This window comes from Oncorhynchus keta, chromosome 15 (genome assembly GCF_023373465.1).
Source record: "Oncorhynchus keta strain PuntledgeMale-10-30-2019 chromosome 15, Oket_V2, whole genome shotgun sequence".
NCBI lineage: Eukaryota > Metazoa > Chordata > Actinopteri > Salmoniformes > Salmonidae > Oncorhynchus > Oncorhynchus keta.
In genome coordinates, this window is record NC_068435.1 from 5,144,552 (window position 1) to 5,164,784 (window position 20,233).

Sequence of the window (20,233 nt, forward strand, 5' to 3'; positions counted from 1 at the left end):
GGTTATGGTTAGAGACTCAGTGGTAATTAGTTTATAATGGGTTATGGTTAGAGACTCAGTGGTAATTAGTTTATAATGGGTTATGGTTAGAGACTCAGTGGTAATTAGTTTGGGTTGTGGTTAGAGACTCAGTGGTAATTAGTTTATAATGGGTTATGGTTAGAGACTCAGTGGTAATTAGTTTATAATGGGTTATGGTTAGAGACTCAGTGGTAATTAGTTTATAATGGGTTATGGTTAGAGACTCAGTGGTAATTAGTTTATAATGGGTTATGGTTAGAGACTCAGTGGTAATTAGTTTATAATGGGTTATGGTTAGAGACTCAGTGGTAATTAGTTTATAATGGGTTATGGTTAGAGACTCAGTGGTAATTAGTTTATAATGGGTTATGGTTAGAGACTCAGTGGTAATTAGTTTATAATGGGTTATGGTTAGAGACTCAGTGGTAATTAGTTTATAATGGGTTATGGTTAGAGACTCAGTGGTAATTAGTTTATAATGGGTTATGGTTAGAGACTCAGTGGTTATTAGTTTATAATGGGTTATGGTTAGAGACTCAGTGGTAATTAGTTTATAATGGGTTATGGTTAGAGACTCAGTGGTAATTAGTTTATAATGGGTTATGGTTAGAGACTCAGTGGTAATTAGTTTATAATGGGTTATGGTTAGAGACTCAGTGGTAATTAGTTTATAATGGGTTATGGTTAGAGACTCAGTGGTAATTAGTTTATAATGGGTTATGGTTAGAGACTCAGTGGTAATTAGTTTATAATGGGTTATGGTTAGAGACTCAGTGGTAATTAGTTTATAATGGGTTATGGTTAGAGACTCAGTGGTAATTAGTTTATAATGGGTTATGGTTAGAGACTCAGTGGTAATTAGTTTATAATGGGTTATGGTTAGAGACTCAGTGGTAATTAGTTTATAATGGGTTATGGTTAGAGACTCAGTGGTAATTAGTTTATAATGTGTTGTGGTTAGAGACTCAGTGGTAATTAGTTTATAATGGGTTATGGTTAGAGACTCAGTGGTAATTAGTTTATAATGGGTTATGGTTAGAGACTCAGTGGTAATTAGTTTATAATGGGTTATGGTTAGAGACTCAGTGGTAATTAGTTTATAATGGGTTATGGTTAGAGACTCAGTGGTAATTAGTTTATAATGGGTTATGGTTAGAGACTCAGTGGTAATTAGTTTATAATGGGTTATGGTTAGAGACTCAGTGGTAATTAGTTTATAATGGGTTATGGTTAGAGACTCAGTGGTAATTAGTTTATAATGGGTTATGGTTAGAGACTCAGTGGTAATTAGTTTATAATGGGTTATGGTTAGAGACTCAGTGGTAATTAGTTTATAATGGGTTATGGTTAGAGACTCAGTGGTAATTAGTTTATAATGGGTTATGGTTAGAGACTCAGTGGTAATTAGTTTATAATGGGTAACGGTTAGAGACTCAGTGGTAATTAGTTTATAATGGGTTATGGTTAGAGACTCAGTGGTAATTAGTTTATAATGGGTTATGGTTAGAGACTCAGTGGTAATTAGTTTATAATGGGTTATGGTTAGAGACTCAGTGGTAATTAGTTTATAATGGGTTATGGTTAGAGACTCAGTGGTAATTAGTTTATAATGGGTTATGGTTAGAGACTCAGTGGTAATTAGTTTATAATGGGTTATGGTTAGAGACTCAGTGGTAATTAGTTTATAATGTGTTGTGGTTAGAGACTCAGTGGTAATTAGTTTATAATGGGTTATGGTTAGAGACTCAGTGGTAATTAGTTTATAATGGGTTATGGTTAGAGACTCAGTGGTAATTAGTTTATAATGGGTTATGGTTAGAGACTCAGTGGTAATTAGTTTATAATGGGTTATGGTTAGAGACTCAGTGGTAATTAGTTTATAATGGGTTATGGTTAGAGACTCAGTGGTAATTAGTTTATAATGGGTTATGGTTAGAGACTCAGTGGTAATTAGTTTATAATGTGTTATGGTTAGAGACTCAGTGGTAATTAGTTTATAATGGGTTATGGTTAGAGACTCAGTGGTTATTAGTTTATAATGGGTTATGGTTAGAGACTCAGTGGTAATTAGTTTATAATGGGTTATGGTTAGAGACTCAGTGGTAATTAGTTTATAATGGGTTATGGTTAGAGACTCAGTGGTAATTAGTTTATAATGGGTTATGGTTAGAGACTCAGTGGTAATTAGTTTATAATGGGTTATGGTTAGAGACTCAGTGGTAATTAGTTTATAATGGGTTATGGTTAGAGACTCAGTGGTAATTAGTTTATAATGGGTTATGGTTAGAGACTCAGTGGTAATTAGTTTATAATGTGTTATGGTTAGAGACTCAGTGGTAATTAGTTTATAATGGGTAACGGTTAGAGACTCAGTGGTAATTAGTTTATAATGGGTTATGGTTAGACACTCAGTGGTAATTAGTTTATAATGGGTTATGGTTAGAGACTCAGCGGTAATTAGTTTATAATGTGTTGCGGTTAGAGACTCAGCGGTAATTAGTTTATAATGGGTTATGGTTAGAGACTCAGTGGTAATTAGTTTATAATGGGTTATGGTTAGAGACTCAGTGGTAATTAGTTTATAATGGGTTATGGTTAGAGACTCAGTGGTAATTAGTTTATAATGGGTTATGGTTAGAGACTCAGTGGTAATTCGTTTATAATGGGTTATGGTTAGAGACTCAGTGGTAATTAGTTTATAATGGGTTATGGTTAGAGACTCAGTGGTAATTAGTTTATAATGTGTTATGGTTAGAGACTCAGTGGTAATTAGTTTATAATGGGTAACATTAGAGACTCAGTGGTAATTAGTTTATAATGGGTTATGGTTAGAGACTCAGTGGTTATTAGTTTATAATGGGTTATGGTTAGAGACTCAGTGGTAATTAGTTTATAATGGGTTATGGTTAGAGACTCAGTGGTAATTAGTTTATAATGGGTTATGGTTAGAGACTCAGTGGTAATTAGTTTATAATGGGTTATGGTTAGAGACTCAGTGGTAATTAGTTTATAATGGGTTATGGTTAGAGACTCAGTGGTAATTAGTTTATAATGGGTTATGGTTAGAGACTCAGTGGTAATTAGTTTATAATGGGTAACGTTAGAGACTCAGTGGTAATTAGTTTATAATGGGTAACGGTTAGAGACTCAGTGGTAATTAGTTTATAATGGGTTATGGTTAGAGACTCAGTGGTAATTAGTTTATAATGGGTTATGGTTAGAGACTCAGTGGTTATTAGTTTATAATGGGTTGTGGTTAGAGACTCAGTGGTAATTAGTTTATAATGTGTTATGGTTAGAGACTCAGTGGTAATTAGTTTATAATGGGTTGTGGTTAGAGACTCAGTGGTAATTAGTTTATAATGGGTTATGGTTAGAGACTCAGTGGTAATTAGTTTATAATGTGTTATGGTTAGAGACTCAGTGGTAATTAGTTTATAATGGGTTGTGGTTAGAGACTCAGTGGTAATTAGTTTATAATGGGTTATGGTTAGAGACTCAGTGGTAATTAGTTTATAATGGGTTGTGGTTAGAGACTCAGTGGTAATTAGTTTATAATGTGTTATGGTTAGAGACTCAGTGGTAATTAGTTTATAATGGGTTATGGTTAGAGACTCAGTGGTAATTAGTTTATAATGGGTAACGGTTAGAGACTCAGTGGTAATTAGTTTATAATGGGTTGTGGTTAGAGACTCAGTGGTAATTAGTTTATAATGTGTTATGGTTAGAGACTCAGTGGTAATTAGTTTATAATGTGTTATGGTTAGAGACTCAGTGGTAATTAGTTTATAATGGGTTATGGTTAGAGACTCAGTGGTAATTAGTTTATAATGGGTTATGGTTAGAGACTCAGTGGTAATTAGTTTATAATGGGTTATGGTTAGAGACTCAGTGGTAATTAGTTTATAATGGGTTATGGTTAGAGACTCAGTGGTAATTAGTTTATAATGGCTTATGGTTAGAGACTCAGTGGTAATTAGTTTATAATGGGTTATGGTTAGAGACTCAGTGGTAATTAGTTTATAATGGGTTATGGTTAGAGACTCAGTGGTAATTAGTTTATAATGGGTTATGGTTAGAGACTCAGTGGTAATTAGTTTATAATGGGTTGTGGTTAGAGACTCAGTGGTAATTAGTTTATAATGGGTTAACGTTAGAGACTCAGTGGTAATTAGTTTATAATGGGTAACGTTAGAGACTCAGTGGTGGGTTGTGGTTTCAGTAGTTTATAATGGGTTATGGTTAGAGACTCAGTGGTAATTAGTTTATAATGGGTTGTGGTTAGAGACTCAGTGGTAATTAGTTTATAATGGGTAACGTTAGAGACTCAGTGGTAATTAGTTTATAATGGGTTATGGTTAGAGACTCAGTGGTAATTAGTTTATAATGGGTATGGTTAGAGACTCAGTGGTAATTCGTTTATAATGGGTTATGGTTAGAGACTCAGTGGTAATTCGTTTATAATGGGTAACGTTAGAGACTCAGTGGTAATTAGTTTATAATGGGTTATGGTTAGATACTCAGGGGTCAAAAAGGGTCAGCTGATGAAATGACCCCTGACCTTAGTGATGTGCGTGGTCGTGGTGGTGCTGGTGGTCTCCGAGGTGACGGTCTGTGCGCTCATCAGAACGCCGGGTTCCATGTCGCCATTGTAGTCACCCTGTCAGAAGTCACGTGACAAAACTGAAAATGAGTGGAAAGGAAAGGGACTACCTGAACAAGGAAGAAACTCTCACTGTTGCTTTCCCTTTCTCTTCTTCTTCTTCTTACGTCGCTGCCCTAATGAACGCACCTCTGAAGACTCGTACGTGATGGTTTTAGTCTCCGTGTGGACGACAGGTACCTCCTTGGTGGTCGACTCCACTGCTGGCACAGCCTCGGGTTTCTGGGAGATAACGGGAACAGAGGGAGAAGACATGACAGGGGAACACAGGAAGGCAGAACCCTCAACATTAATGGCTCTTCTGAGTAGTGTCAATACTCGACGGTTCCATCTGCCATTTAGGAACGTGTGTGTGTGTGTGTGTGTGTGTGTTTTGCTAACAAACACAATTGAATAAGGACAAACGCAATGGAATCAAGACAAACGCAATGGAATAAGGACAAACACAATGGAATAAGGACAAACACAATGGAATAAGGACAAACACAATGGAATAAGGACAAACACAATGGAATAAAGACAAAACACAATGGAATAAAGACAAACCAATGGAATAAAGACAAAACACAATGGAATAAGGACAAACACAATGGAATAAGGACAAACACAATGGAATCAAGACAAAACACAATGGAATAAGGACAAACACAATGGAATCAAGACAAAACACAATGGAATAAAGACAAAACAATGGAATCAAGACAAAACACAATGGAATAAAGACAAACACAATGGAATCAAGACAAACACAATGGAATCAAGACAAAAAACACAATGGAATAAGGACAAACACAATGGAATAAGGACAAACACAATGGAATAAAGACAAACACAATGGAATAAGGACAAAGACAAACACAATGGAATAAAGACAAACACAATGGAATGGAATCAAGACAAACACAATGGAATAAGGACAAACACAATGGAATAAAGACAAACACAATGGAATAAGGACAAACACAATGGAATAAGGACAAACACAATGGAATAAGGACAAACACAATGGAATAAAGACAAACACAATGGAATAAGGACAAACACAATGGAATAAGGACAAACACAATGGAATAAGGACAAACACAATGGAATCAAGACAAACACAATGGAATAAAGACAAACACAATGGAATAAAGACAAACACAATGGAATAAGGACAAACACAATGGAATAAAGACAAACACAATGGAATAAAGACAAACACAATGGAATAAGGACAAACACAATGGAATAAAGACAAACACAATGGAATAAAGACAAACACAATGGAATAAGGACAAACACAATGGAATAAGGACAAACACAATGGAATAAGGACAAACACAATGGAATAAAGACAAACACAATGGAATAAGGACAAACACAATGGAATAAGGACAAACACAATGGAATAAGGACAAACACAATGGAATAAGGACAAACACAATGGAATAAGGACAAACACAATGGAATAAGGACAAACACAATGGAATAAAGACAAACACAATGGAATAAGGACAAACACAATGGAATAAGGACAAACACAATGGAATAAAGACAAACACAATGGAATAAGGACAAACACAATGGAATAAGGACAAACACAATGGAATAAGGACAAACACAATGGAATAAGGACAAACACAATGGAATAAGGACAAACACAATGGAATAAGGACAAACACAATGGAATAAGGACAAACACAATGGAATAAGGACAAACACAATGGAATAAGGACAAACACAATGGAATAAAGACAAACACAATGGAATAAAGACAAACAATGGAATAAGGACAAACACAATGGAATAAGGACAAACACAATGGAATAAAGACAAACACAATGGAATAAGGACAAACACAATGGAATAAGGACAAACACAATGGAATAAGGACAAACACATGCCAGAATGGAGTACCTGAACAGAGAACAACACCATGAGCTAAACCAATAACACACATAATACCCCTAGTCAGAGGAAGTAAAGTACAACCTATCAAACGTCCCTATGGAAACGTCCCTATGGAAACGTCCCTATGGAAACGTCCCTATAGATATGTCCCTATGGAAACGTCCCTATGGAAATGTCCCTATGGAAACGGTCCTATAGATATGTCCATATGGAAACGTCCCTATAGATACGTCCCTATGGAAACGGCCCTATAGATATGTCCCTATGGAAACGGCCCTATGGATATGTCCCTATGGAAATGGCCCTATAGATATGTCCCTATGGAAACGGCCCTATAGATATGTCCCTATGGAAACGGCCCTATGGAAACGGTCTTATAGATATGTCCCTATGGAAACGGCCCTATGGAAACGGTCTTATAGATATGTCCCTATGGAAATGTCCCTATAGATATGTCCCTATGGAAACGGCCCTATAGATATGTCCCTATGGAAACGGCCCTATGGAAACGGTCTTATAGATATGTCCCTATGGAAATGTCCCTATAGATATGTCCCTATGGAAACGGCCCTATAGATATGTCCCTATGGAAACGGCCCTATAGATATGTCCCTATGGAAACGGCCCTATGGAACCGTCCTATGGAAACGGCCCTATGGAAACGGTCTTATAGATATGTCCCTATGGAAACGGCCCTATGGAACCGTCCCTATGGAAACGTCCCTATGGAAACATCCCTATGGAAATGTCCCTATGGAAACGGCCCTATGGAACCGTCCCTATGGAAATGTCCCTATGGAAACATCCCTATAGATATGTCCCTATGGAAACGGCCCTATGGAAACGTCCCTATGGAAACGTCCCTATAGATATGTCCCTATGGAAATGGCCCTATAGATATGTCCCTATGGAAACGGCCCTATAGATATGTCCATATGGAAACGGTCTTATAGATATGTCCCTATGGAAACGGCCCTATGGAAACGGCCCTATAGATATGTCCCTATGGAAACGGTCTTATAGATATGTCCCTATGGAAACGGTCCTATGGAAACGGTCTTATAGATATGTCCCTATGGAAACGGTCCTATGGAAACGGTCTTATAGATATGTCCCTATGGAAATGTCCCTATAGATATGTCCCTATGGAAACGGTCCTATAGATATGTCCCTATGGAAACGGTCCTATGGAAACGGTCCTATAGATATGTCCCTATGGAAATGTCCCTATAGATATGTCCCTATGGAAACGGCCCTATAGATATGTCCCTATGGAAACGGCCCTATAGATATGTCCCTATGGAAACGGCCCTATGGAACCGTCCTATGGAAACGGCCCTATGGAAACGGTCCTATAGATATGTCCCTATGGAAACTATGGAAACGGCCCTATGGAACCGTCCCTATGGAAACGGTCCCTATGGAAACATCCCCTATGGAAATGTCCCTATGGAAACGGCCCTATGGAACCGGTCCTATAGATATGTCCCTATGGAAACATCCCTATGGAAATGTCCCTATAGATATGTCCCTATGGAAACGGTCCTATGGAAACGGTCCTATAGATATGTCCCTATGGAAATGGCCCTATAGATATGTCCCTATGGAAACGGCCCTATAGATATGTCCATATGGAAACGGTCTTATAGATATGTCCCTATGGAAACGGCCCTATGGAAACGGCCCTATAGATATGTCCCTATGGAAACGGTCTTATAGATATGTCCCTACGGAAACGGTCCTATGGAAACGGTCCTATAGATATGTCCCTATGGAAACGGTCCTATGGAAACGGCCCTATAGATATGTCCCTATGGAAACAGTCCTATCGATATGTCCCTATGGAAACGGCCCTATGGAAACAGCCCTATGGATATGTCCCTATGGAAACGGTCCTATAGATATGTCCCTATGGAAACGGTCCTATAGATATGTCCCTATGGAAACGGTCCTATAGATATGTCCCTATGGAAACGGCCCTATAGAAACGGCCCTATGGAAACGGTCCTATGGAAACGGTCCTATGGAAACGGTCCTATGGAAACGGCCCTATGGAAACGGTCCTATGGAAACGGCCCTATGGAAACGGCCCTATAGATATGTCCCTATGGAAACGGCCCTATGGAAACGTTCCTATGGAAACGGCCCTATGGAAACGGCCCTATGGAAACGTTCCTATGGAAACGGCCCTATGGAAACGTTCCTATGGAAACGGTCCTATGGAAACGGCCCTATGGAAACGGTCCTATGGAAAGTGGGGCCCTATAGATATGTCCCTATGTTCCTATGGAAGGGGCCAGGCTGGAACCGTGGTGATGAAACGGTCCCATGGAAACGGCCCTGGGGCTGGAAACGTTCCTATGGAGGGGCCAGGCTGGAAACCGTGGTGATGTTAAACGGTCCCAGGCAGAGGACACGGGGCTGGCTGGAAACGTTCCTATGGAAACGGTCCTGGACGGCCCTAGGCTGGAATGTTAGAGTCCCAGGCAGGGACACTGGGGCTCAATGCAGGGCCAGGCAAAAGTGTGCTGTTAATTAGGTTTAGAGTCCCAGGCAGAGGACACTTGGGCTATTAAAGGTTATCTCTTGAAGGCTGAGGGTCCAGGCTGGAGACCGTGGTGATGTCTTTAGAGTCCCAGGCAGAGGACTGTGGGGCTGGCTAAAGTGGTTCTTCTCTTGGAGTGGACCAGGCTGGAGACCTGTGAAGTGATGTTAGACCCTGTGAAGTGGACACTGGGGCTGACCCTAAAGTGGACCTGTCTTCTAGACCCTGGAGTGGACCAGGCTAGACCCTGTGAAGTGGACCTGTCTTCTAGAGTCCCAGGCAGTGGACCTGGGGCTAGACCCTAAGTGGACCTGTCTTCTAGACCCTGGAGTGGGCCAGGCTGGAGACCCGTGAAGTGGACCTGTCTTCTAGACCCTGGCAGTGGACCTGTCTTCTAAAGACCCTGTGAAGTGGGACCCTGTGAAGTGGACCTGTCTTCTAGACCCTGTGAAGTGGATGGACCCTGTGAAGTGGACCTGTCTTCTAGACCCTGTGAAGTGGACATGTCTTCTAGACCCTGTGAAGTGGACCTGTCTTCTAGACCCTGTGAAGTGGACATGTCTTCTAGACCCTGTGAAGTGGACCTGTCTTCTAGACCCTGTGAAGTGGACATGTCTTCTAGACCCTGTGAAGTGGACATGTCTTCTAGACCCTCTGAAGTGGACATGTCCTGGTCTTATTTATCTTCCTTCATGCACATCTTTCTGGTCAGGACCTCTACAGTCAGTTCTGGCACTACATATGTAATGACAGCTGGTTCTGGTCAGGACCTCTACAGTCAGTTCTGGCAGCACCTCTACAGTCAGTTCTGGCTGGGTCTCAGCAGTCATTACTGGTTCTAGATCAGCGTCTACTGTGAGAGGTTCTGGGTGCAAGCCTGCAGCCTGTGTTTCTTCAGTGACTATTGGCTCTAGTTGTGATTCTGCAGAATCAGTAGGGCAGAGGCTCACCGTAGGTCCTGTAGACTGTGCCGTCTCAGCAATCCCCTGGCTCCCTCCTATCTCCTCCTCCTCCTCCTCCTCCTCCTCCTCTTCAGCCGGGCTCTGTCAGGGACAAGAGAGACGTCATGATCCTTGACCTCTGGTAGAATAGCTGACCTTATAGTAAAAATATAGGCTTACAAACATTGATAGAGAGACAGACACCACAAAAGGTAGTCGATTGACAGACCAGTTAACAGGGAGAAGTATTCCAGCACAACGTATTGTAACATTTAACAGAGCCTCCAGTGAATTTAAAACGGACTAAATAATGTTGTTCGGGAAATCCGACACAACATGACTGCTGTGACTGACGCTTCCATGACGACCGGAGCAGCGGTCACCTTGGTTACAGAGGAGGGGACCCATCCCAGTGAAGACTGTTGGGCCAGGGCAGGGAGAGAGAAGGAGAGAGAAGGAGAGTCAAATCTAACACAGAGAAGACTTCGGGAGGATGTAACGTTACGGCGCGTTGCAGACAGGAAGGGGACAGGGCCTAAACGTAGACTCATACAATGTTTCTGGTGGCAGAGTGAGAGAAGCTGCAGCGAATGGCAGGATACTGAGTAATGATGTCACTGCCAATGACCAATGACAGAGCTGGAGGAAATAAAATGGTGCTGAGCAGCAAAACAGTCATAAAAAAAGACTTTTAGCTGAGGAGCTGGTAGCTGCCCAACTGAGGAGCTGGTAGCTGCCCACCTGAGGAGCTGGTAGCGGCCCACCTGAGGAGCTGGTAGCTGCCCACCTGAGGAGCTGGGAGCTGCCCACCTGAGGAGCTGGGAGCTGCCCACCTGAGGAGCAGGGAGCTGCCCACCTGAGGAGCTGGGAGCTGCCCACCTGAGGAGCTGGGAGCTGCCCACCTGAGGAGCTGGGAGCTGCCCACCTGAGGAGCTGGGAGCTGCCCACCTGAGGAGCTGGGAGCTGCCCACCTGAGGAGCTGGGAGCTGCCCACCTGAGGAGCTGGGAGCTGCCCACCTGAGGAGCTGGTAGCTGCCCACCTGAGGAGCTGGGAGCTGCCCACCTGAAGAGCTGGTAGCTGCCCACCTGAAGAGCTGGGAGCTGCCCACCTGAGGAGCTGGGAGCTGCCCACCTGAGGAGCTGGGAGCTGCCCACCTGAGGAGCTGCCCACCTGAGGAGCTGCCCACCTGAGGAGCTGGTAGCTGCCCACCAGCTGCCCCTGAGGAGCTGGGAGCTGCCCACCTGAGGAGCTGGAGCTGCCCACCTGAGGAGCTGCCCAGCTGCCCACCTGGGAGCTGGTAGCTGCCCACCTGAGGAGCTGGGAGCTGCCCACCTGAGGAGCTGGGAGCTGCCCACCTGAGGAGCTGCTGGGAGCTGCCCACCTGAGGAGCTGCAGCTGCCCACCTGAGGAGCTGGGAGCTGCCCACCTGAGGAGTTGCTGAGAGCTGCCCACCTGAGGAGCTGGGAGCTGCCCACCTGAGGAGCTGCCCACCTGAGGAGCTGCCCACCTGAGGAGTTGCTGCCCACCTGAGGAGCTGGGAGCTGCCCACCTGAGGAGCTGCCCACCTGGGAGCTGCCCACCTGAGGAGCTGCCCACCTGCCCACCTGAGGAGTTGGTAGCTGCCCACCTGAGGAGCTGGAGCTGCCCACCTGAGGAGCTGCCCACCCGAGGAGCTGCCCACCTGAGGAGTTGGAGCTGCCCACCTGAGGAGCTGAGCTGCCCACCTGAGGGAGCTGCCCACCTGAGGAGCTGCCCACCCGAGAGCTGCCCACCTGAGGAGCTGCCCACCTGAGGAGAGCTGCCCACCTGAGGAGCTGGGAGCTGCCTACCTGAGGAGAGCTGCCCACCTGAGGAGCTGCCCCCTGAGGAGCTGCCCACCTGAGGAGTTGGAGCTGGAGCTGGTAGCTGCCCACCTGAGGAGTTGGAAGAGCTGCCCACCTGAGGAGAGGGAGCTGCCCACCTGAGGAGCTGCCCACCCGAGGAGCTGCCCACCCGAGGAGCTGCCCACCTGAGAGTAGCTGCCCACCCACCTGAGGAGTTGCGAAGAGCTGCCCACCTGAGGAGCTGCCCACCTGAGGAGCTGCCCACCTGAGGAGTTGGTAGCTGCCCACCTGAGGAGCTGCCCACCCGAGGAGCTGCCCACCTGAGGAGCTGCCCACCTGAGGAGCTGCCCACCTGAGGAGCTGCCCACCTGAGGAGCTGCCCACCTGAGGAGTTGGTAGCTGCCCACCTGAGGAGCTGCCCACCCGAGGAGCTGCCCACCCGAGGAGTTGGTAGCTGCCCACCTGAGGAGTTGGTAGCTGCCCACCCGAGGAGCTGCCCACCTGAGGAGCTGGGAGCTGCAAGATACATTAAGCTTTGGAGCCATATGTCAAAATGAAGCAAAGCTTTGAGAGCAACAAAAAGCCTGAAGTGGGCAGATGGAAGGGGATATATACAGAAAGCTTGTTTGGTAGTGGAGCCATGCAGGACACAGGGTTACTGTACGTCTCAGTAATACTGGTTGGAGCACCGCTGGAGGGGTGGAGGGCAGCAGCGAGGTACAGTAGGACATGTGAAGGAGGAAGCCTCACATGCAGCTTGTATTGTTTTATATACAGTACCACGGCAAGAGATCCAGGTGACAGTTTGGTGGCAAATTGACCGTCGGGGAAGGCCCACTGTGATAGGTCGCTCACAGCTTCATCCAGGCCGCACGATTCCTCTCTCTTTGGCGGTGCATCCTGGGTAATCAGCTCCGTCACCTTCTCATGTGACACGGTGGTGAACTCTGACCTTTCAACTGTCTCAGACTGAGCCTCAGTCTTCTGCAGTGAGTTAACGGCACTCATTTCTTCATCAGTTTCAGTCTGGCTTAAGTTGAGAGATCTCTCCCTCTTGTTGCTGGTCTCCTTAGACATGGCCTCAGCATCTACCTCACCACCGGTCTCATCTTCATTCGTGTCGATTATGGCATATTTCTCCTTAGATCTGGTGAGAGGATCTCCATCTAGCTCGTCATCTTCACCTTCCTTAACGCTTGCTGAAGTCCCGCCTCCTTTCTCCTGGTTGGTCTTGGTAACGTCTCTGCCGGCGTCCATTTTGTCTTCAGACTCCATCTCCCTCAGGATGATGAGTGTTCCTCTCTTGTCCAAGATGGCTGTCGAGACTTCCTGTCTGACTGTCCCTGGACTTATCTTCAGCTCTGGAGATACTAGGAACTTCTCTTCCTCTCTGTCCGTCCAGTCACTGGTGACGTCTTCTAAGGTGTCAGTTACAGTCATCAGACCACACCCCTGTGCTCCTGCAGTCCCCGCCCCCACATCACTAGAGTTCACCATGCCTGCAGCCTACAGGAAGAGACTTAGCTTACAGTGACACACACAGAGATACACACAGACACAGATGAAGACACATACAGACAGACAGACACACACACTAAGGAGAGACTTAGCTTACAGTGACACACACAGAGAGATACACACAGACACAGATGAAGACACATACAGACAGACAGACACACACACTAAGGAGAGACTTAGCTTACAGTGACCAGACAGACACACAGAGAGATACACAGACGCAAACACACAATGGATGTCTTGCCTCAATGCCATTGGCTTGTACCTCCTGCTTCATTTCTTCCTCAGCAGCAGGAACTTCCTCTGTCTCCTACAGAGAAAACACAGTACATTACAGCAGGAACTTCCTCTGTCTCCTACAGAGAAAACACAGTACATTACAGCAGGAACTTCCTCTGTCTCCTACAGAGAAAACACAGTTCTATATTATATATTCCAGCAGGAACTTCCTCTCTCTCCTACAGAGAAAACACAGTTCTATATTATATATTACAGCAGGAACTTCCTCTCTCTCCTACAGAGAAAACACAGTTCTATATTATATATTCCAGCAGGAACTTCCTCTGTCTCCTACAGAGAAAACACAGTTCTATATTATATATTACAGCAGGAACTTCCTCTCTCTCCTACAGAGAAAACACAGTTCTATATTATATATTCCAGCAGGAACTTCCTCTGTCCCCTACAGAGAAAACACAGTTCTATATCATATAGTGTCCATGTTCTGTGATTGTCCAGATTCTTCTCTAGCGCATAAGACAGTGTCCACATGCATAGAGTCTGCCCCCGACCACGTGGGAAAGAAAACCTTGTGCCCCATCCATGCAGTTAGCTCGTCCACCATGCATCTGACACACAGATGTGGTCAGGGCAGTTGAGTCTCTTCGCTCACCTAAGACCCCCTCAGTGTATCCATGCAGTGTACCCATGCAGTTAGCTAGCATGTATTCTAGTACTCCCTAGGTTCCTGGTTCTTACTGAGTCCTGTGGGGTGTTTAGTGGCTCTATCATGGGTGCCTCCTCCACTCCCTCGCTGTGGGAGCGCGCCGGAGGAGACGAGGACAGTCTCTTCTCCCACTCCGTCAGTCCCAGGGATTCAGCGCCACCTGACGTCTCCAGGAAGGAGCGCTTCAGTTCACTGACGTCTCTCTGACGTTTCACCAGCTCCTCCGACGCCTCTGTGTTCTGAACCACCAATCAGGAGCAGGATAGAAGGACGTCAGGTGCTGATCGACTAATCACCAAGCAGGATACAAGCAGGCTAAGCAGGAAGTAAGGTAGGCAACTAGGCAGCCATGCGTGGTGTTTTGTATTTCATATGATGGTAGCTTTGATTCGCTCCAAGGCTAAGCCCCAGGCAGGAGTATCCCAGGGCCGTGAGGATGATTCCCTCCAAGGCTAAGCCCCAGGCAGGAGTATCCCAGGGCCGTGAGGATGATTCCCTCCAAGGCTAAGCCCCAGGCAGGAGTATCCCAGGGCCGTGAGGATGATTCCCTCCAAGGCTAAGCCCCAGGCAGGAGTATCCCAGGGCTGTGAGGAACTGATAAATGACTCTGGAGGCTCAGCACAGACAGCAGGCACAGTAGCATGACTAGACCAGAATGGGATAAACCAAAGTAACAAGAGTAGGTCCTGCGTCTCAAACGGCACCCTAATTCCCTTTATAGTGCGCTACTTTTGACCAGGCTCCCATAGGGATCTGATCTAAAGTAGTGCACTATATATAGGGAATAGGGTGCCAAATTGGAACGCACCCCAGGATGACTAATGAGGATGCATTACAGCATGGCTTCAGAACAACACTCCCACTTCTCGCTAGGGTTTAGGGATTTAGGGTTTAAGGGTTTAGGGTTTTAGGGTTTAGGGGTTTAGGGTTAGAGGATTCGCCATTCAGTCCTATCTATCGCTACACAGAGTTAAGACTATTTCACACAACGATAAGTAGGTTAGGGTTTTAGGGTTTAGCGTTTTAGGCACTTATTATTATATATATTATATAATCAACATGATTTTGTTGATGCAGTCAGTTTATTTTTTTTCCCACAGTTAGGGGGTTCATCACACTAACAGACCTGCATGCGTAATGCACATCATGCTCTTTGGTTTTTCACCAACCTCTAACATGAGATTACTGTGCTTGATAAAAACGTTCTCTCCTTTAATTTGCCTTATGAACCTATACTGGAAAGACAAGAGGGGAGGAGCATAAGGAATGTAGCGTTTTCACGATATCGTCATTTTGACTTCGATACGAGGTTTAGTATCACGACACTCGATAACAAAACGATCCCACAGGGTTAAAAAAAAACTTGTTTTAGAAAAGACAACATAATTGGACGATCCAAGTCCACAACAATGATTAAAACTCACATTACGGGATTCATTTTGAGGTCTGGGGGGGAAAAAAAAATCTAACAAATTTCGATTTTTGAACGTAGTTACCCTTTAATTCAAGTGTGCATAGCACATGTCGTGAGGTTAGCTGTGTTTCATTGTCTTTCTGTAGCACATAAGACGGAGTTTGCATAAATAATTGGCCACTGGATTGATACGAATAATCATGATTCTGCCAGGTAGGCATAGGCTAACTTTGTAGTTTTCAAAGGCGTTATCATTAGCATCGCTAACGACTACACACAGCTGTAGTTCATCCGTACCCCGACGTAATTGCTAATAACCCATCCCAATTACCAATCCGCCCGACTATATGTGATAAAGTGAAAATCTAAAGGCCCGTACCCGACCCCCAACGCGCAAATATTGAAAATTGTAGGCTTACAGTCCAAGACGGCAGAGCAATATTTTGACAGGGGTGGTGCAGGATTATTGTTTTTGTGGTGGCGGGGGGCTGATTTAGATATTTGACGCTGCTTATAAATATGAAACATTTTGTGAGTTCAACTTGTCCATAATTAGAAACATTTTATTTAGTCTTCGGTCATTAAACGTTGCCCTAGAAGACCTAGAATCAACCATTGCTCACCAGAATAATAATTGTAACAGATCGATAGAAATTCAATGATTCAATCAAGTTGACATCAGTCTGTAATAATGAAGCCCCTTTCGAGCAGCACACACACACACACACACACACACACACACACACACACACACACACACACACACACACACACACACACACACACACACACACACACACACACACCACACACACACACACACACCACACACACACACACACACACACACACACACACACACACACACACACACACACACACACACACACACACACACACAGTTGTTTCTTCAGAAAGTTACAGGGAATATGACATATTCTTTTTCATGCCATGATATAAAAACTTGGACAAAGAATAAAAATAAAAAGGTCAATACCTTTAGTTCATTTCAAAACGTGAGACATTTGATAGAACTCGAAAGTAAAACAATTCTGGTGCCCAAAACATTTTAATTTGATATAGTGTGGAGTAAAGACGTTTCGGTACAATGCTAGAAAAATGAATATCTGAAGGGTTATGCTAGAGTACTACAGTACTACAGTAGAGTACTAGATTAGAGTACTACAGTAGAGTACTACAGTAGAGTACTACAGTAGAGTACTAGATTAGAGTACTACAGTAGAGTACTACAGTAGAGTACTAGATTAGAGTACTACAGTAGAGTACTAGATTAGAGTACTACAGTAGATTACTACAGTAGAGTACTAGATTAGAGTACTACAGTAGAGTACTAGATTAGAGTACTACAGTAGAGTACTAGATTAGAGTACTAGATTAGAGTACTACAGTAGAGTACTAGATTAGAGTACTAGATTAGAGTACTACAGTAGAGTACTAGATTAGAGTACTAGAGTAGAGTACTACAGTCGAGTACTAGATTAGAGTACTAATGTACTAGAAAACAGTAGAGTACTAGATTAGTACTAGATTAAGGGTTACTAGAGTACTACAGTAGAGTACTAGATTACAGTACTACAGTAGAGTACTAGATTAGAGTACTACAGTAGAGTACTACAGTAGAGTACTAGATTAGAGTACTACAGTAGAGTACACTAGAGTTAGATTAGAGTACTACAGTAGAGTACTAGATTAGAGTACTACAGTAGAGTACTACTAGATTAGAGTACTACAGTAGAGTACTAGATTAGAGTACTACAGTAGAGTACTACAGTAGAGTACTAGATTAGAGTACTACAGTAGAGTACTAGATTAGAGTACTACAGTAGAGTACTAGATTAGAGTACTAGATTAGAGTACTACAGTAGAGTACTAGATTAGAGTACTAGATTAGAGTACTAGAGTAGAGTACTACAGTAGAGTACTACAGTAGAGTACTACAGTAGAGTACTACAGTAGAGTACTAGAGTAGAGTACTACAGTCGAGTACTAGATTAGAGTACTAGATTAGAGTACTAGATTAGAGTACTACAGTAGAGTACTACAGTAGAGTACTACAGTAGAGTACTACAGTAGAGTACTAGAGTAGAGTACTACAGTCGAGTACTAGATTAGAGTACTACAGTCGAGTACTACAGTAGAGTACTACAGTAGAGTACTAGATTCGGGTACTAGATTAGAGTACTACAGTAGAGTACTACAGTAGAATACTACAGAGTACTATAGAGTTATGTTGTGTAAGGCTGTGGTCAATGGTTAGAATCATCTCACCGAGATGTAATGGAACATACCGGAACATAGCAGCCAACAAGGTCGAACAAAATGGCCCCCCAAAAAGAAACATGAATGTGACAGGCTGTATATACAGTGCCCTCAGGAAGTATTTACATTTACACTGTATATACAGTGCCCTCAGGAAGTATTCACACCCCTGGACTTATTCTACATTCTTATGTTCTACAAAAATGGGATTCAAATGCATGTGTCTTTTTTTGTTTTGGTCAACGATCTACAGAAAACACACGAATGTCAAAGTGTAATATTTTTTTTTTTTGGGGGAGTATCCACTGAACCTGGCCGTCCTCTCTCTTTGAGTAGCCTCCCGTAACCGACGACAAGAGTGCACAGGAGCCGGGTTGGGTGCAGGCAGCCATTTGCTCTGACCGACCAATCCTCAAGAATGCTACACGTCTTTCCAGGGAGTTTGTACACACACGGACTGGTTCGAGCCTGAGCCAAGACAAACTAGACGATTTCTGTTTCAGAGAAACTCTTATATCCGCAGAATCTCCACTCTGAACCTTAGCTTAGCCATCGTCGTCTCAGTCCTTTTCTTAGACATCTTACACATTGAAGAATAACTCAACTGTTTGTGATAAGAACACTTAGGAGAACAAATACACCCTTCAGCAACACAATGTCCAGGTTGGTGAGCACGTCCAGGTTGGTGAGCACGTCCAGGTTGGTGAGTGAGCACGTCCAGGTTGATGAGTGAGCACATCCAGGTTGGTGAGCACGTCCAGGTTGGTGAGTGAGCACGTCCAGGTTGGTGAGTGAGCACGTCCAGGTTGGTGAGTGAGCACGTCCAGGTTGGTGAGCACGTCCAGGTTGATGAGCACGTCCAGGTTGGTGAGAACGTCCAGATTGGTGAGTGAGCACGTCCAGGTTGGTGAGCACGTCCAGGTTGGAGTGAGCACGGTGAGCACGTCCAGGTTGGTGAGCACGTCCAGGTTGGTGAGCACGTCCAGGTTGAGTGAGCACGTCCAGGTTGGTGAGCACGTGAGCACGCCCAGGTTGGTGAGCACGCCCAGGTTGGTGAGCACGCCCAGGTTGGTGAGTGAGCACGTCCAGGTTGGTGAGCACGTCCAGGTTGGTGAGTGAGCACGTCCAGGTTGGTGAGTGAGCACGTCCAGGTTGGTGAGTGAGCACGTCCAGGTTGGTGAGTGAGCACGTCCAGGTTGGTGAGTGAGCACGTCCAGGTTGGTGGTGAGCACGTCCAGGTTGAGTGAGCACGTCCAGGTTGGTGAGTGAGCACGTCCGTGAGCACGTCCAGGTTGGTGAGTGAGCACGTCCAGGTTGGTGAGTGAGCACGTCCAGGTTGGTGAGCACGTCCAGGTTGGTGAGTGAGCACGTCCAGGTTGGTGAGTGAGCACGTCCAGGTTGGTGAGTGAGCACGTCCAGGTGGTGAGTGAGCACGTCCAGGTTGGTGAGTGAGCACGTCCAGGTTGGTGAGCACGTCCAGGTTGGTGAGTGAGCACGTCCAGGTTGGTGAGCACGTCCAGGTTGGTGAGCACGTCCAGGTTGGTGAGTGAGCACGTCCAGGTTGGTGAGTGAGCACGTCCAGGTTGGTGAGCACGTCCAGGTTGGTGAGCACGTCCAGGTTGGTGAGTGAGCACGTCCAGGTTGGTGAGTGAGCACGTCCAGGTTGGTGAGCACGTCCAGGTTGGTGAGCACGTCCAGGTTGAGTGAGCACGTCCAGGTTGGTGAGTGAGCACGTCCAGGTTGGTGAGCACGTCCAGGTTGGTGAGCACGCCCAGGTTGGTGAGTGAGCACGTCCAGGTTGGTAGTGAGCACGTCCAGGTTGGTGAGCACGCCCAGGTTGGTGAGCACGTCCAGGTTGGTGAGCACGTCCAGGTTGGTGAGCACGTCCAGGTTGGTGAGCACGCCCAGGTTGGTGAGCACGTCCAGGTTGGTGAGCACGTCCAGGTTGGTGAGCACGCCCAGGTTGGTGAGCACGTCCAGGTTGGTGAGCACGCCCAGGTTGGTGAGCACGTCCAGGTTGGTGAGCACGTCCAGGTTGGTGAGCACGCCCAGGTTGGTGAGCACGCCCAGGTTGGTGAGCACGTCCAGGTTGGTGAGCACGTCCAGGTTGGTGAGCACGTCCAGGTTGGTGAGCACGTCCAGGTTGGTGAGCACGTCCAGGTTGGTGAGCACGTCCAGGTTGGTAGTG

At 45.1% G+C, this 20,233-nt stretch overlaps 1 protein-coding gene and 1 long non-coding RNA gene across 5 annotated transcripts in view; one reads left to right on the forward strand and one right to left on the reverse strand.

The window, feature by feature from the left end:
- Positions 1-20,233, reverse strand: part of LOC118376843 (band 4.1-like protein 3) — a 135,699-nt gene that overhangs the window by 11,397 nt on the left and 104,069 nt on the right. The window contains 7 exon segments of the mRNA XM_052464311.1: positions 4,583-4,681; positions 4,814-4,906; positions 10,073-10,165; positions 12,668-13,393; positions 13,650-13,715; positions 14,384-14,590; positions 15,521-15,586. Of these exon segments, the coding sequence (XP_052320271.1) occupies positions 4,583-4,681; positions 4,814-4,906; positions 10,073-10,165; positions 12,668-13,393; positions 13,650-13,715; positions 14,384-14,590; positions 15,521-15,586 (1,350 nt within the window).
- LOC127907534 (uncharacterized) lies at positions 18,872-20,190 on the forward strand. 4 transcript variants are annotated; one of them, XR_008064755.1, is made up of 3 exons: positions 18,872-18,908; positions 19,014-19,031; positions 20,044-20,190. It is a non-coding gene; the product is annotated as an uncharacterized LOC127907534 (long non-coding RNA). The 4 variants fall into 4 exon arrangements; XR_008064756.1 differs by lacking the exon at positions 19,014-19,031 and adding an exon at positions 19,726-19,743; XR_008064758.1 differs by lacking the exon at positions 19,014-19,031 and adding an exon at positions 19,584-19,663 and having other exon boundaries at positions 18,876-18,908; positions 20,098-20,184.